The sequence below is a fragment of the Neovison vison genome, chromosome 3, assembly GCF_020171115.1.
Source record: "Neovison vison isolate M4711 chromosome 3, ASM_NN_V1, whole genome shotgun sequence".
Taxonomy (NCBI): Eukaryota; Metazoa; Chordata; class Mammalia; order Carnivora; family Mustelidae; genus Neogale; species Neogale vison.
The window spans coordinates 214,277,613-214,294,491 of record NC_058093.1 but is presented as its reverse complement, the minus strand read 5'-3'; the positions used below and the strand labels follow the sequence as shown (position 1 = coordinate 214,294,491).

General features: G+C 59.8%; 1 protein-coding gene across 5 annotated transcripts in view; it reads right to left on the bottom strand.

Annotated features, from left to right (window-relative positions):
- CABIN1 (calcineurin binding protein 1) overlaps positions 1–16,879 on the bottom strand; it is a 150,681-nt gene that overhangs the window by 10,629 nt on the left and 123,173 nt on the right. For 4 of the 5 annotated variants that reach the window (XM_044243808.1, XM_044243807.1, XM_044243811.1 and 1 more), the window contains exons 30-32: positions 2,716–2,879; positions 1,802–1,898; positions 215–889 (exon numbers count right to left, since the gene is read on the bottom strand). In XM_044243808.1, the coding sequence (XP_044099743.1) occupies positions 215–889; positions 1,802–1,898; positions 2,716–2,879 (936 nt within the window). Of the gene's footprint in view, positions 1–214; positions 890–1,801; positions 1,899–2,715; positions 2,880–16,879 lie in introns of those variants that run through there. The other variant, XM_044243812.1, reaches the window with a different exon arrangement.

The window sequence follows — 16,879 nt, the reverse complement described above, 5'->3', positions numbered from 1 at the left end:
ACTTAAAACGTACAACTTGATAACTAGACATGACCCTTGTTTTTCTGACTCTATGCCCTGCTTAAGGCAGGAAACCTCAAACGGAGGGAAGCAAATAGCAGGGCTGGGTGGGAATGACACCTAACAAGCACGCCCCACGGCCCTAGCACCCCTGGACAGACTGGGAAGGACCTTCCGTGAGAACAGAATTGTAGGCCTGCCCCAGGCCACCCACCTGCTTGATGAGCATGTAGGTCTCAGACATGATCCTTTCAATGCGGCCCAGGTCGTAGGCCACACCCTTCTGGCCCTGCTGCCACACACGGTAGGCATCCAGCAGCAGTGTCTTGCCTGACTCCGTGTCCTCCAGGAGCTTCCTCTTTCGGCTGGGCCGTGTGGGTGGCTCCTCTGGGTGGCTGCTCGCTCTGGCCCCAGTGGTGGTGGTAGGGGTGGCGGCTGGGACTGGCTGGGCTGGTGTGAGTGGGCTGGGTTGTTGTCGGGCACTGATGCTCAACTCCTCCAGAGACAGCTCAGTAGGACGGCTCTCGGGGCCACGGTCCCTTGGAGGGCGACCTGGCTGTGGGGGTGGTGCCCGTTCGGAGTCTGAGCAGCGAGCGGTGGCCTCACCCGTGTCCATGGGCTCGGTAGGCCCTGCCCGGGGACTCTCCTTGTCCTTCTGCTCACCAGCCTGGTCGGTGCTGTCTCCTGCCTCCATGGCCACAGGCCGGTGGTTGAGAGGACCCACCTTGCCCCCTGGCTCGGCTCCTGGCCCTGGGCCATCCGCCAGAGGGGGCTTTTTGGAGTGGGGGAGGCCCTCTTGACTATCCTCGGGACTGGCCTTATGGGGGACGTCGGTGGTCATCCTGCCTCCAGGGAGGCCACAGGCCTTGGGCCCCGGGCGTTCTGACCCCTACGAGAAAATCAAAGGTAAAAGACTGTGTCTTTTGTATTTCTACCACAAGGGTAACCAGCCCAGGCCACTCTGGGTCTGCCTGTCTGCTGGTTGGCCCAGGCTGGCCCTGGAGACTTGCCTGAGGAAGTCCCTCCCTGTTCTGCTCCTCCAGCCTTGAGAGGGGCTGACAGGAGGCGGGAGGTGGCGGGAAGTGCCTCCACTCTGAAAGAATGGCCTGTGTGGGGACGGCCCTCCTCTAAATGCGAGGCTGAGGGCAGTCCTGGGCGTCTAAAGGGGAGGTGACCCACCAGGGGCCACCATGCATGCTGGCCACGGAGCTGAATTCTCCCGTTTTGGGCTCTCATGTGTCCCTAATGCACAGCAGCCGAGGTGGAGTCTCAGGGGCCATGACCCTGAGCCCCCACACCATGGCCCAGCTAGTCCTACTGGGCAGGGGGCACTGCAGCAGCACTGCCTTGCCTCAGCCCCCTCCTGCTAGGTTGGCTGGTCAGGGTGCTCAGCTCTGAGAGGGAGTAAGGGCTGTGCCTGCCTTGAGGTGCAGGGCTGGGAGGTGAAAAGAGGGCAGGTGTGCCCAGAGCAACCTAAGGCCTCACTCAGCCCACTGGGAGCCCACCGTTGCTTCAATATCAGCGCTGCTGTGACCCTAAGGTTGACCTGCCAGGTCGGGGTACACTGCTCAGCGAGCAGCCTCAGAGAGTGTTGCTACCGTCCTCCCCGCCCACAAGTCCACATCTGCCACGTGGGTCAGTGCCTTACTAAGTGTCTGCCACTTCCTCATTGTGCTGCCTTCCCCACCCAGGGGGGCAGGGGTGTACTACTTCATAGGTAGGGACACTGCGACATGCCTCATGGCAGCTGAGCGAAGGGCCGGGGCCACCTCCTGGGAGAGGACAGGGGCCATGCGTGTACCTCTGCAAGCTCGCTCAGGGTGTCCTCCAGCACCTTCACAGTGAGGATGAAGGCCCGCTGTGCCAGGACCTGGCGGTCAGCATCTCGCAGATACTTCCTGCAGGCACATGGGGGTGGCCGGAGAAGAGAGCAGAGCCTCAGAGCCACATGGCCTGGGATGGTGGCCCACACCTCTCCTTGCCCCGAGAACATCTGCGGGTCCCTCAGCATCCCTCCTGCCTGGGGCACTCCCCAGAAACCTTCCCTGAGCCTCTTGCCACAGCACCTGGCATGGACTTCCCTGGGTCCTCTGGGCCGAGTGAGAGCTGGGGGCCTCTGGCTTTTCTCTGTAAAGCTTGTCTCCAGGGTGCCCCAGACCCCAGCTGAAGCCCCCCACCCCCCACCCCAGCCCCTACAGGTGAATGAGACAAGAGAAGGTAAAGTGGTGCAGGAATAGAGAACAGCTGTTGGTCCAGCTGGGCCAGACCATAACTCCCAGGATCCCCGACAACCACTGCAGGTGGCAGCTGCAGCAGATGTCCCTCGGGCCTATCTGTCCCGCCCTATCTGGCAAAGGGATCCCTGGTTACCTCTGCGACTGTGGTCCCCCTGTTGCCTGGCCAATTATTACTCGCCTTCCCCTGAAGGACCCTGGCTATCATCTGGACCCCTGTCTTCCCCTCGACCTGACAGCACCCTGAAAGCTCCAAGCTAAAGGAAAGCAGGAGGTAAGGAAGGGGTAACTTGTGTTTGCCCTGAGGGCACAGGGCAGGATGCTATCTGATACCAGACAGAGAGGCCCCTGAAGAGAAGGGCTGGTGTGGGCTCCCCAGCCGGTGGAGAGATGCCCCGGGTGGGTGAGGGGCTCTGGCCCACGGCAGTGCCAGCTGCCCTCAGGGGGCCGAGTGTGCATGTGGCCAGGCGGCTGTACTCACTTGCCCTGGTCTGGGGTCCGCTGCAGCATGGAGGACACCTTCAGTAGGGTGCTGTGGTCCCGGAGCTGGGCCAGCACCTTGAGCAGCAGCACAATGGAGCGGTTCATGTGCCAGGCAAAGCTGCCTGGCCGGTCGATCTCGTCCACGGGGATCCGCCAGATGCCCTGTGACAGGGACAGAAGTGGGCGTGTGAGGGCGGCTGCTGTGTGGAGCCTGCTGCAGTACCAGAAGGCACTCTGCCCGGGCCAGGACACCTTGGAACCCTCCTGCGGTCCCAGGGGAATGGGAGTGTTCCCCCATGGATGGTGGAAAAGGAGACACATGCTGTTCCGCCCTGTCCTCTTCTGAATGGCTGCATGGCACATGTGTACTTGTTCTGTCCCCTGCACGAAACATGCAGGTTGTGCCTAGCCAAACGCAACCAGTCGGAAAAGCCCTGGGCCTCTGTGCCTTCACACAGGTGCTGACTCAGCCACGTGACCAATTCCTAGGGCCAAACTGATGGGTCAAAAGGTGGCCACTGTGAACTTCTGGCAGCTGCTGCTGGCCAGACAGGCTCAAGCCTTGCCCCCACCCATGTGCAGCATGCCCAGAGACTAGAGGGCTAGGCTGAAAATGACCTGCAGCTTGCAGAATGCCCAGCTTGCCTCCAACCTGCCTTTGTCTGGGGTACACTTCACCTGAGACCTCCCCCCTTCTCTGCCATCCAACCTCACTGAAGGCTGAGCTGGAGCAGGGCTGGCTCTGGGGAGCCCTGCCACCATCTCCCTCAGTCTGGTGTCAGACACCGGGCACCCTGCCCATCGGCAGCTGGGGCATCTCCATACCCAGCACGGTGTCTGAGACCTACTGGTCCAGCTGAGGCATGGTGAAGGAAAAGATGCCCAAGGGAGTGAACTGTAAGTGAACAGAAGCAGGCCTGAGGTTGCAGGACCTAGACATTAGAATTTACGTCTCTGGGACAGGACTTTGGGGGCCCGGAAGGAGCAGGTGGGCACACAGCTGGCTCCCTGCAGCCAACACCCTAGAGAAAGTCCTGCCCAGAATGGACTGGGCCAGGGAGCAAAGCTGTCTCCTCCACCTGGGGGTCCCAGCAGGGTACCCAGGGGGTGTCATTCCCAGACCCTATTCCTGTGGGTGTTCAGTGACTAAGTCCATGTTCTAGCAGTCCTAGGACAGGAGGCAGAGTACCTCCAGCCTTGAGCCACTCAAGCAAGAGAGAAGCCTAAAACCTGCAGCTCCAAGCCCCCACAGCCTCCACACTTGATCCCGGGGGCTCACATTGCACACACTGGTGCCACCCTCCTCCCTCCAAGCAGTCTGGGGGTGCTGTGTGAAGGCTGGCAACCATCCTTCATCCCAGGCAGTGCCAAACAAGGCACTAGCTGCTTCCCGGCCTGGACAAAACCAGGAGGCTGAGGCCACCCTTGCCCACAGCTCTGACACCAATGCTGTATCTTCCAGTGGGGCCCAGGTGGCTTCTACAGCAGCGCAAGAAAAGCTGCCTCTTGACAGGACAAGGGACAACTTTGAGCAGTTGTCTGGCCAGTGTGCCCTGACACCCTGCCCCCAGATGTGCAGCAATGGCTGAGAAGGTGCCATCTCTGTTGTCTGCAGGCCTCGCAGAGTAAGACTGAAGAGCCTGGCTCTTCCACGGCACTGCAGACATCACCCTGCTCCTCACCATGGCAGGGAGGGCAGAGCTCAGAGAGGAGTGATTCCCTCAGGGTCACACAGCATGGGGATAGCCTGAGAGTTGGCCCCTCGCCACGCCCACAGCCCTGAGGACAGGGAGGACAAGCCCAAGCAGCCCAGAGGGAAGCCTCCACCACCTGCTCGAGCCCTACACTGCTGGCCTTGGGCTCCTTCCCACACCTCACAGGAAAGGGGGAAGCCAGAAACACAGCCTGACCATGTGCCAATACACTGCAGGCGTATGCCAGGGCTGGCCCAGCGCCACAGGCCTAGTCCAGGAGCTGGGTGTGACCCTACTGCTCCGGGATCTCACTCTTCCTTAGGGCACAGAGGGGCATGCCCTGCTCTGCACTGTCAACCATAAGGGCCCAGAATGACCCTGGATTTCACTGAGGGCCTCCCTCTTCCCTGGCTAAACCTCTGAAGACTCGGGGACAGGGGGAGGTCACTCTTCCCAGTGCACCTTGATCTGGGGTCAGAAAGTCTCTCTCAGCTGTCTTGTGAGCACCCCCACCTGGGGGTGGAGGACCCTGATGTCCTCTGCGGGGCAATCAGGGAGGATGGATGTTTCTCCAAATCATGTTTGGGGGTGGCTATGTAAGAAGAAGGGCCCTGGTAAGTGGCCCTGTTCATCCCATGTCACCCCTGTCCTCCATGCTAGCTGAGTCAGGGCACCGGCTGCAGGAGGGGAAGAGGTCTGAAGACAGGCCAGCCAGGGACTTGGGGTGAGTCCGGCTAAGGGCACAGATAAGGGTCACGGGGCCTCAGATATGGTGCCAGTACCTCAAGAGGCTTCAGGTATTTGGGGTACATAGGCCCCAATGCCTGGCCCCCACAACTTGCCTGGTGGGCACCAGCCCCATCCTGCACCAGCCCCAGCCTGCTCACCACCTCTGGAAGGGGCCCATTTCATCCTTGGTAAATTATCAGAAAAGGTTTCTTCCACAGTGCTAGAACCACAGGGTAGCTCCCATACCCCTGCCCCTCCCTGGCATTCAAGCCTGCCCTTTGTGCCCCTAACATTCCTGCCCCAGCTTGGGCCTCATCCTGCCTCTTGCTTCTGCTCTTGCCCCCAGTCCATCCACCCACCCTGGGCCAGGACAAGTTAGGAAAAAGATAATGTCGGTGCATCCCTCCCGCTTATATCCGTGACAGCCAGCTTCTTTACCTACCTCAGCTGAAGCCTGAGCCTCACTGGCCTTTGTACTCCTCCCTTGACTCCAGACACTCACCACATCCTCCCTCTTATAGAACTGTTAATTTTATGCTTCTCACTTTTTGGGGTGCCCTCTCACCTCCTCTGCCCAGCCAGTCTTCTGTGCCCTCTCAAGCCCGGCTATGATGTCACCTCCTCTCTAAAGCCCTCCTGGCTTGCTGCCCTCCTAAGCCTCTGCCAGGACCACTCAGGGTCAGCTCCTTAGATGGTCAGGGGGTGGGCCTGTGGCTGGGAATGCATCCTCAGTGGGGTCAGGTCTGCTTCAGCTCCAAGTCCCCAGGGACCCGACACAACCCCAGTAGAGCAGGCAAGGTGCCCAGCTTGAGAAGGGCTTCCTGCTTGCGGAAGCTTAGCTCCTCCATCTCCCTGCCAGTCCCTCACCCTGGAGGTTTCCAGGGTAGGCGGGAAACAATTCTGCTCACAGGGAAATGAATGCTCTTTGGAGCTCTGGGTGTGCACATGAGCCCTGCACCGGAGGGGGGTGGATGGTGGATGCCAGCAGCATGCCTCCTTGCTCATGGCAGGTGAGCAACACACTTGCTGAGGGCTGCCAGGACCTGGGGTTGCTTGGAGGTGTACCCCGCCATGCTCCTGGTCAGGCGGGGGCCAGCTCTCCCCTCTCCCCTGAAACACAGGATGGCCTGAGAAGGTGATGCCAGAAGGAAAACACATGGGGCCCTCTGCAGGGTGGGCCAGGTGACCACAGCAGACTTTGCAGATGGTGGGGGACATGGGTAGGGTCCCTGCAGAGAGGGGATCCCAAACTCCTGCTCTTGCCCCCAAGTTTTAGAATCAAAGATGCAAGGCATTTACCTGTTTGGTTTTGTTCTCAGAAGAGGGATGGGATGTGCCAAAATGAGCCAGTAAGCATGCTAAAAACAACAACAACAACAATAACAAAAAAACCAAACCTTCTCTGGAGGACTTAGCATGTCACCTCCCGAAGTGGGCCAATCTGGGACTGTGAGGGGTGACTGGGCACCGCTAGACCCACTGGCAATCACATGCAGGCAGGGGCTGTTGTCTGCTCATTGAAGCAAGGAAGTACCTTCAATAAGACACTTTCTGTCTGCCTGCCACCTGCTCCCTGTCATGCCATGGCACCACGGGCCTGCCCACCTCACCTTCTGGGACTGCCCTTCCCACCACTACCCTTCCTCCTGTGCCCTGTTCCTGATTTCCAGGATGCTGCTCCCAGCCGGGCAAATCTGGTGGCATCAGAGTTTCACGGTCATGGAAGTTTTCAAGCATACTCAGCTGGCTCAAACTGCTCACTGTGCAGGTGGGAACCCGAGGCCCACTGAGGGGAGCGAGCCCCCAGCCACCTTGCTGGATGGCATCCAAGCCCAGAATGCACAGCTGGCGCCCTAGGCTACCTTCCACCACAGCCACTGAGGGACGGAGAGTATGTCCGAGTGGCATCTGCCCCGCAGGCCCTTCTGTGATCCCTCTGTGGGCAGAACAGCGTCCCTGTGCCCGGGAACCAGACTCCTGAAGGGCTTTTGGTCAACCCCTAGGGCCACAGGGGCCAGAGTGCACCCTGTGAAGACAGGAGTACATGTGTTTCAGGCCATGGTTTGGATCCTTTCACACAAGAGTGGCCTATTCGTCCATTTCCTTTCCAGATATGTGCATGCAGCCATAACATAACTGCCTATTTCAGAAAGGATGGAAGACCACACAAGTCAGGGCAGAGAATCCATGGAGATTCAGAAGGGAACCACAGACACCAGAAGCCCTGGGGAGGTTCCTGCAGACATGCAGCTAGCCTCCAGGGACAGCTGGCCTGAGGGCGGGGAGCCACCAGGCAGAGTCATCAGCTGGCAGGGTGGCAAGTAAGCCAACAACTCAGCCTTCTGCCTGAGCAGTGCCAGGCTTCTGTGTCTAGTCGGAGCCCCCACGGTACCAGCAGCCCCAAGACAACTGGGACACTTCCCGCCCCCTACAGAGGGGAAGAAGCCGAAGCACCCTCCCCCTACCGCCCCCTCGGAGAAGCAGGGAGGGCCCAGGGCAGGGACAGGCAGCTGGTGAGGGACGTCTGCACACGGAAGGAAGGGGTGCCAGCCAGAGTCCCACCTGCAGCAGCCAAGGCCACATGCGCGGGCCTCAGGGAGGGTGCGGGGGATGTGCCAGGAGGCATCTGAGGGGGATGAAGAAGGGGCCTAAAGAGAGGGCAGTAGGCTGCAGTGCCTGAGAGGGGGAGCAGCTGGGAAGCGCCGGAGGGAGGCCTGCACTTGGGTGCTGAAGGGCAGGCCAAAGCAGGATCACAGAGAGGTGAGGGCAGGAGTAGGAGCCAGTGGCAGCAGGGAGCCCACAAAGAGGGTCTGGGATGGGGCTCCCCTCGAGGGAGGAAGGCACCACTGGTGCTGGGCGGGGCCTAGGAGGTATGACTCAGGGTCCCTCTGATTTCTCCCCTGTGCCTCACCCACTGGCCCCCTGTCCTGTAGCTCTGGCTGCCCCCCAAGACTCCCCTCTGCCAAAGTGCAGGCACACATGCAATCCTGGCTGGGACGGTGCCTGCTTGGAGAGCTCTGAGGAGCTGGGTGCACCCAGCAGCAGCCTCGGAGCACTTAGGAACATGGGACCATGCTCGAAGCTCCACCCACGTACAGCTCCTCAGAAGCAGCTCAGCCGACCTCAGTGCGTCCAAGTGGTTCTAGGCTCCTGGCTAGCAGATGAGGTCACGGAGACAGACTATAACCACCTGAATAATTCATGGAGCCCCAGACTCTGGGCTGAGCACTTGATACAAGTTACCAAATCCTCCCTGTAGCCTCGACACTCTGGCATCCTCCTGCTGCTCTTAAGAAAACAGAGCTTCAGGGGCGCCTGGGTGGCTCAGTGGGTTAAGCCGCTGCCTTCGGCTCAGGTCATGATCTCAGGGTCCTGGGATCGAGTCCCGCATCGGGCTCTCTGCTCAGCAGAGAGCCTGCTTCCCTCTCTCTCTCTCTGCCTGCCTCTCCATCTACTTGTGATTTCTCTCTGTCAAATAAATAAATAAAATCTTTAAAAAAAAAAAAAAAAAGAAAACAGAGCTTCACAAGGGGAGCCCCACACTGGGGCAAGCCTGGGGGGTCATGGAGGCTGGACAGCATGGTTGGGGGCCCCTGGAGACACCCCCAGGGGAGTTGAGAGCTGGCTTGGTGGAAGAGGGGTACTGCTGGGCCACCCTATACTCTTGCCCGTGAACACACTGGCCACTCCCAAAGGGGGCTGGAAAGCAGAGTGAGGCTGGTGCCTGGACAGGAAGGCCACGAGGCCTTGGCCTCTGGTCACCAAAACCTTGGCAGGTGGCCCCTCAGGGATGGACAGCAGATGCCTCCGCTGGCATGGAGTACTGCTCGTAGCTGCCAGGCTAAGGTCGTGCTCATTCCCAAGGCTCATGCTGTCGCCAGCACATTGTAGTCTGGGGGCAGCTTCCTGGAGGGGCAGGGACTCCCCTCTCCCCAGATTCCTGATCAGCGGGCCAGTCCACACCTCCCTTCCTGCCTCAGTGTGGGCTGGCAGGCCTTGCCCATCCATACTGCTGGACTCCTGGCTCCCTGCACACCAGCAGGGCTTGCCATGGCTTAGGAGGAACTCTGAGCTTGGCAGCCCAAAACCATAGGTCCAGATACAGTTCTGACTCTCGGTAGGTCCAAGTGCCCTGTGCAAGGCCACTGTTCAGGCCATCCTCAACAATACACCCCAAGGTCATTCTGAGGCTCCCAGATGTACTGGTCACCTACACGGATCCCATCTTTCAGTAACAGCTTCTCTGGGGCCCTGTCCCCTCCAAGGGCACAGGCAAAGGCCCCTTGGGGAAACAAGGGGCCCAGAAATGCCAAAGCAGAAAGGAGACAGGTGGGAGGTGTAGCCTTGTCGGGGTCTTCCAACTAAGGCACACTCAGACCCAGGGCATGGGCTTGTCACTGAGTGGAAGAGGCTTAAGCCGTGGGGACCGGGTGCAGACTCTGATTCCTCCCATGCCCACGCTGGCAGGGACTGTTCAAGTATGTAATCAACCCACCCCTCATTTTCCAGAGGAGTAAGGTGAGCTCACACAACCTGCCCAAAGCTACCTGGTGACCTGGCATGGGACCAGACATAGGGACTAGACTCCCCGACTTCAGGTCTCTCTCCCTGAGTTCTCTCTGAATGCTTACAGAGGTACAAAAGGTCAGCAGTGTGATCTGTGATTTACAGACTAGAAACAGAAACACAGAACCAAGCAGTGATACCAAATCACTTCAGTTTTGAGCCAGGGCCTTTGAAGACCTGAGAAGGCCTCCCTGGAAAGGGGAAGCTGGAACTGGACACCTGCTGGCAGAGCAATGAGGAGTGAGTGTCCTCCACCAGTACCTCTGAGCACCTCAGAGACTTCATATCTAGTCCCCTGAGTCCCTGCTTTGGGCATGGCCTCTAGGACTCAGGTGTCCCTTCCCTACTCTGCTACTACTGGGGTCATGACCAACTAGGACACCTGGCAAGGCTCAAGCCGGAGGACAGAAGAGAAAGTAACCAACCCTGGGAGCACCCAGAAAAGCCATAAGGAGACAGGCTTCTGTGCCTTGGGGATAAACTACGCAGGGAAAGGCAGTGAGATGCCATGTGAGAGTACTACGGGAGACCCAGGGGTGCTCAATCTGTTGAGGCAACAGGTGGGCAGCTGGCTGTCTGGATCCTCTCCAGTTCACCTCAGGCTGCTGCAGCCAGAGGGGCTTATGTCTGCCTGTGGCCTTCTTAGACCTCCCCTACTTGATTAGGGGCTTCTCACAGGATGCTTATAAAGGCTAGCTCTGGAGATTAGTAGCCAGTCCCAAGCACCCAAATCCTGGCCTGCCCATTCATGGCCTCCCCGACTCTGAGCTACCTAGCGCTGGACAGGAACAGCTGTGTCTCTCTTGCTCACCAGCTCCTCAGGCCCCCGGAACAGATCCCGGGGGGAAGGGAAGGCCTCCCACATGAGAGTCAAGCTAGGCAGACGGGGACGTGGGGCCACTGGGCCTGCCCAAGCGGCCTCCAGGAAAGGAATGTTTCAGGGCAAAGCCACAAACCCTGGCCTCCAAGTCCCCTCAACCTCGGTGTAGCTCTAAAGTGCCTCTGAGTGAGTCCCCAGCATGAACCAAGGCCTAGACAGGCTCTAGAGAGTTTATGCCCCAGGTGAATCCCCTTTGGGTGCTGGGGAAGCCCAACTCAAGGCTGCTCCAGAGCTGCCTTGGGTCTCCCAGGGTAGACTGGCCTGGGAACTGCACAGAAAGCCAAGTGCATCCCAGGAACCAGGAGTCTCATGGATGGGTCAGGCACACCCCCCAGAGGGAGTCCTTGCAAGTAGGAAAGACAGACACACACATATCCAGGGTGAGGTGAGAGAAGGAATGGCTGGTATAAGGAGTAATGGGCTGGGAGAGTAAGGAGGGAGGGAATAAGGGGAGGGGATGCTCAGGGAAAGCCAGAGAAAACCCAGGAAGGAGAACAGGCCAGAGGAGGAGCCTCTGTCAAGTGGGAGAAAATGGGCAATCCCCTAGAGCTGACCTTATCACCCAGAGTATCCTGAGCAGTAGAACAAAGTAATGTGGAATTTTTTTGTTTTGGAGCTTGCAATTTTTATCTTAAATTTTAACTCGGTAAACAGAGCACAGGTATTTTTTTTTCTATCATCAAAACTCCTATCGTTTAAAATGACCACAGCGCATTACCCCACAGGTGTACCCAACCAGTCCCCTCCTGGTGGGCACCTGGGGCTGAGTCCTTAGAATTACTATGAACCATACTGGCTAAACAGCTTTCCCCATCGATCTTTTCTCCCTCTCCTTGGACTGGATCCCCCAAAGGGGACAAAAGAGTGGGTATGCTGCAGCAGCAGGAGCAGGGCCTGGATGCTGACCTATGACAAGGGGTGCATGTTGGGGGGGTACAGTCCATCATCCCAGGCCTTCCTGGTCCCCAGCTAGCTCCGTGTGCCACAGTACGACAGATGAACAGGCCTTCCAGGGCTGCTTAGCTCCAACATTCCTATTCACAGAAAACACAGTGCTGTGAGCACCCAAGGGAGAACCCGTTCCCCTGGCAGAGGGATTCCTACACACACACCCCCCGCCGCCGCACCTGGCATGGGTGCAGTGGTGACTCAGAGCTCCAAATAGGCGAGGGCGGGCAGCCTGCTGGCATCCCATTCCCAGGAGCAGTGGGCATGAGGCCGTGGGAGCAGTCTGCTTCCATGCAGGTGACGAGCTGAAGGGAGCAAGGGAGCCCCTCAGGAGGGAGAGGTGCTGGGGTAGATTAGGGCCTCTCCCCCCAGAGAAGCATAAACACTTTCCACAGTCTAGCCGCAGTAAGGCAGCCTTACTGACCCCATGCTGAGCCAGGACAGAATTTGGACGCTTGGCCCTCAGGTTAGGAGCAGCCTTGGGGAGAATACTAGCATCCTTCAAAGTCTTAGGGAGACACCTGTCGCAGGTAAATCCATATGGTTCTCCCAAACAGCAAGATTACTTGGAGAGGGTGTGCAGGGCTGCACTTGGTGGCTGTGAGCCCCAGGGGCCAACAGTACTGACAGGGTGCCTGTCCAGCTTCTCTAACATGGGATATTAATTTAGAGCTCATGGGGAGAGACTTGTCTCAGGGCACACAGCCAGCAGGGAGCTGAAACTATGGCAAAACTCAGACTGCTCTGCTCTTCCCACCACCCCGCCTGTCCCCAAGTAAGGCGAACATCACAGTGCCAGGCTGGCAAATGCAGTGCCCTTCCCACAGCTGGCCCGCACAGCTCCATCGCCTGCAGGAGCCACCCTCCTCTGCAGTCTTGAGGCCTTTGGGGGCCAAGATGCCTCATTTTCCCAAAAGCGAAAGGCCCTGCCCCTCCCACAGCACTTGGAGCCACTGTCCTGCTCCACGCCTAAGGTTGGTGGCACAGCCAGGGGCAGGCTAGTTTGAACACCACGGGGGGGCAGGAAGTCCTGCAGCTTCCACCGCAAACCCACCAGGGCCCGCCTCTCTGGCCGCAGGGTTGTACAGAAACCGCCAGGGGCGCCGTCGCCCTCCACCCGAGCAGCGGTCCTGGCGGGGCTCCCGAGGGCAAGGGATTCCCCGCGCCATCCACAGGTAATGAGTCCACAGCACAGGCAGGGTTTGGGGAAGCCTGCAATTTGCCTGCAGCTGGCGCCCGCCTGCTTCCAGCCTCTTTTACCAAATAGACGTCGCACACTGGGTCCCCAGAACTGCTGGCTGCCCCTCCCTCCCCCACCCCCACCCCCGCCTCCCGCGGAAAACCAGAGACGACAAACAACTAAGTGCGTGGTGGGGGGCAGTCCGCAACTCCACCACGGCCGGCCTGCGTGTGCCGCAACCCCCCTCGCCCCCCCCAACCCCGTCCCATGCCCCCGCCCCGCGCCCCTCTGCACCCTCCCTCCCACTCTGCCGCGGGGCAAGGTCCTGGCCCATCTCCGGGCTCCGAGCAGGCTAGGCAGGCGCTCACAAGCTGCTGGCACCAGCCTCCCACCCCCGCACAGCAGCTATTTATAGCTGGGGAAGCACCGCGCCCGGTAGCCGCTGCCCACCCGGCCAGCCCGCTCACCATCCCCGGGAGCGGCCCGCGCTGCTCCTCCTCGGCGCCGCCCGCCGCGAAGTTGCTCGGGCCGGCGGCGGGAGAGCGGCTTTGGCTTTCGCTTTCGCGCGGCGCAGCGCAGCGCACACCCCCGCGCCCTGGCTCGCGGCCCGGGGCTGGGTCGGGCTGGACTCGCCCGGGGCTCGTTGCGCTGGCTTGTCCCCCAGTGGCGCGGGTGCGGGTGCGGGTGCGGGCTTTGCTGGTGCCCGCCGTCCGCCCCCGCGCACCGCCGCCCGGCCCACCCGGCCGCCCACCTGACGCTGTGCAGGGCGCCGGCCCAGGGGCATGGGGGCGCCGCGGCCCCGCCGCCGGCCGACTTCCTCCGCGGCGGCGCCCGGGAAACCACGGCCCGCGGGCTTCCTGCTGTGCCTAGCGGGCAGGGGGCCGGGGCGGGGGTGGCAGCCCGAGCCGACCCGGGGAGGGCTGGGCAAAAGCTTTGGAAAGCGGGGAGCCGGCAGGCAGAGGAGGAGAGGCGGTCGCGGCCCAGGCCCCCCGCCCCCAAGCCCCGGTCAAGTTCCTACCCGCCGGCTCCGCCGTGGCATCTGTGCAGATGAGCTAGGGCGGGCGTCGGGCCATGGCCGCGGAGGCTCGTTCGTTCGCGGCGGGCCGGGGCGGGGCGGGCAGAGCCGGACGGGGCGCGGGCACTCGCTCCCTCGCTCGGCCTGGAAGCGGGCCCAGTAGCGCAACTGACTTGCCGACCAATCCTCGCAGGTTCCCTGGTCTGGTGGGCGCGGGTGGTGGTGGTCTGCGCACCCGGCGAGGGGTGCAGCCCTCACCGCGGGAGGCTGTGGGTCTCAAAGGCGCCAGACCAAGCGATGTAGGGGCGGCAGGGAGTGCGGGGGGCCATGGCAGTCCTCACCCTGCACGCGGTAGCTATGTGAACGGTGCCCCCTGGAGTTGTGCCAGGCGAAGGCCCTGTGGAGGGCAGAGGAGTGGGTGTGTGGGGACATGCAGCTACACTGAGCTGTCCTAGCTGATCCAATGGGGCAGTGGGAGGTGGAGTAAAGACTTTCCCACTAACATCCTCAGGGGGAAGGGCAGAACAAAGATGGCATGGCAGTCCCCCTGTGGGCTTTATAGCTGGCAGGGGCCTCCTTTTTCAGTTGGGCTGCAAGGCTGAGCCTGGAGAAGGCCCTGAGTCAAGGCAGTGGGAGTGGCCAGGGTGGGCTCAGGACCTCCTATCAGACTATTCCAAGAAGGGCAGTAGCACCTCTCCCTCTCAGCTCAGGATAGCTTGGAAGGGGGACTGTGCTCCTTCTACAGATAAGGAATGGACTTAGAGGGAAGAGCCTCACCCAGGAACACAATACCCTGCCCCCAGCACCCATAGCTCCGGTGTGCGCACAGCACTGTGGGGCACATGGCCCCAGGACTGTCCGCCAACTACCAGCGGCTCCTCCCTTCCCAGGTGAGGAGAGGCCAAGCAAAGACAGGGACAGGGGACAGAGAGATGTGCACCAAGCCCTGGCACCCCCACTGCTGCCCCCCAAACTTCTCTCTCACCACCTCAATGCCAGGACTGCCTTGCTTCCTCCTCTTCTTTTCCCACACACCCAGTGGCCTCAGATCCACCTGGCCCCTGTCCTGGTGACACTTGTCATGGTGCCATCTCCCTGAGCCAACTTGTTTCCACCTATACTACACTCAAGCTAGTTCATGCCCACTAGTGTTCCCAGTCTTGCTATCTGCCCCTGCCAGGTGTCCTTAGTCCAAATAGGCTTGGGTCTGACCTACCCCTTCAGCCAAGGGGATGTCACACACTCTGTCCTCCCTCCCTACCCCCTGGAGGACCACTACTCCCTGCCAGGCACTGGAAGAACGAGGCCGTGGTTCTAGAGGTCATCCATTTGCAGGGAAACAAGCATGAGCACAAGCCATCCCAGGGTTATGTGAGAACAAGAGTCTCCTGACTGAGTGCTCGCTATAGGTCCAGACTCAAAGGAGTGCTAAATCCACACAGCGCTCAAGTCACAACAGCCCCTTGCCATCTACATGCATTATCATCATTTGACACTCACATGTGGGGACAGGTTCAGAGAGGTTGGGCACTGGTTCAGAGTCACACAGCAGTAAGGTCAGTATGGCCAGGACCCGCTCCCAGGTCTGGCTGGCTTCAGAGCTGGATGACTCCTCCTGGCTGTACGGAAGGCTGGAGCAGACAAGTGACACTTGTGCCTTGCACAGCTCATGACCTCACTTCATACCTTATCCACTTCCTGTAAGATAAAGTCAGACCAAAGGAGGCTGAGAACACGTGCTCATCACACCTAGGCCAGGAAGAAGCTGTGTTGAGTATGTAATTCTCTGCAAATCAGCCCCTGTGGTGCTCTCATGACACACCTGAGGCCCAGTGTGGGCTGAGGCAGCCTGGGGTCCTATGGTCTTAGCTGTCATAGTAGGAGGGAGGCCTGTAGCGGGTGAGGGGAGCTCAGGGGCTCTGTGCAAGGCCCCTGCCCAGCAAAGTCTCTGGAGACAGACTAGCCTGGGACAATGTGTGCTCCCAGTGGTCTCCAGCTTCCTCGGCCCTCCCCCAGGGACCTCACAGTACACAGCACCCCAAGCCCTGGTTTATGCAAGGCCTCTCCAGAGCCCTGTGAGATGGGCATTGACATCTCTAGCTTGTCAGACCATGGCACTAAGGCCCAGAATCAGGAGGGAGCAATCACTCTACCTGGGCCCTCAGGAGGAAGCCTTCCTGGGCACACTGGAAGCCCCCTGGGGCTTCACATGAGAGTGCTGAGACAGGGAACTGGGGTGGGGGGAGTCTTGCATAAGATCCTCAAGAATTCTTTGGGCCTAAAAGAGCCTTGGGGACTCATTAGTACCTTATACAGGAGAGCCCCCATGGGTCCTAATCATCTACAAAGCACCTGGATGTGCAGTACACAGGCCTCTAACTGCTGTCCAGGAACGATGGCAGCTCATCCACCTCAGGGCCACCCCTGAAACCTTGGCCACCCTGACCATGCTCACCTAGAGTCCAGCAGGAGCCCCGGCAAGCAGGGTCTAACCTGTGGACTTCCTGCTCTGGGTCAGCCCTGTGAATCAGGGTGCCCCTGCCATCTGTCTGGATGTCAAAGTGCATGCTTCTGTCTGTCCATGGAGAAAGAGCGATGTTGGAAGTGGATGTGCTGGCTCTGGGTTGCACGCAGGCCCAAGCCTCCTCAGCCTTCGGTGAGGAGGACCCTCATGCCATCAGAGTGTCCCACTGCCTTTCCAAGGGATGTCTGACCTTAAATCTCCAAAGCAAACTTCAACAATTGATCATAAGAAAACAAAAGTCCCAAGGACATTGCCTGGTCCTACAGGGGTTTTCCCAGTCCAGCTCCAGGATGGGTGGGTCACCATGGAGAGGACAACAGTGGCAAGGGCAATAGGTAGGTCACCCTGAGGGCCACCTCTGCACCCCTGGCCTGAGGCCCCTGGTTAAGGGCCAACTCTAAGAAGTGCTGACCCATCATGTCCCCAGCTGCTGTCCACCCAGCAGCCTCTGGCAGCCAGCGGGGAGGTGGGGAGCCAGGGCTTCACCCATTTTCATGTTGAGAAGTTGGGTGGCCAACATTCCTCTTTACAGCCCCTCTCTGGCTCCCCTGCCCACATGGTGCTGTCTGGCTACATTTATTGTCTACACCACTACCATTTCTAGCATGCCAACTGCTCGCTGCCCT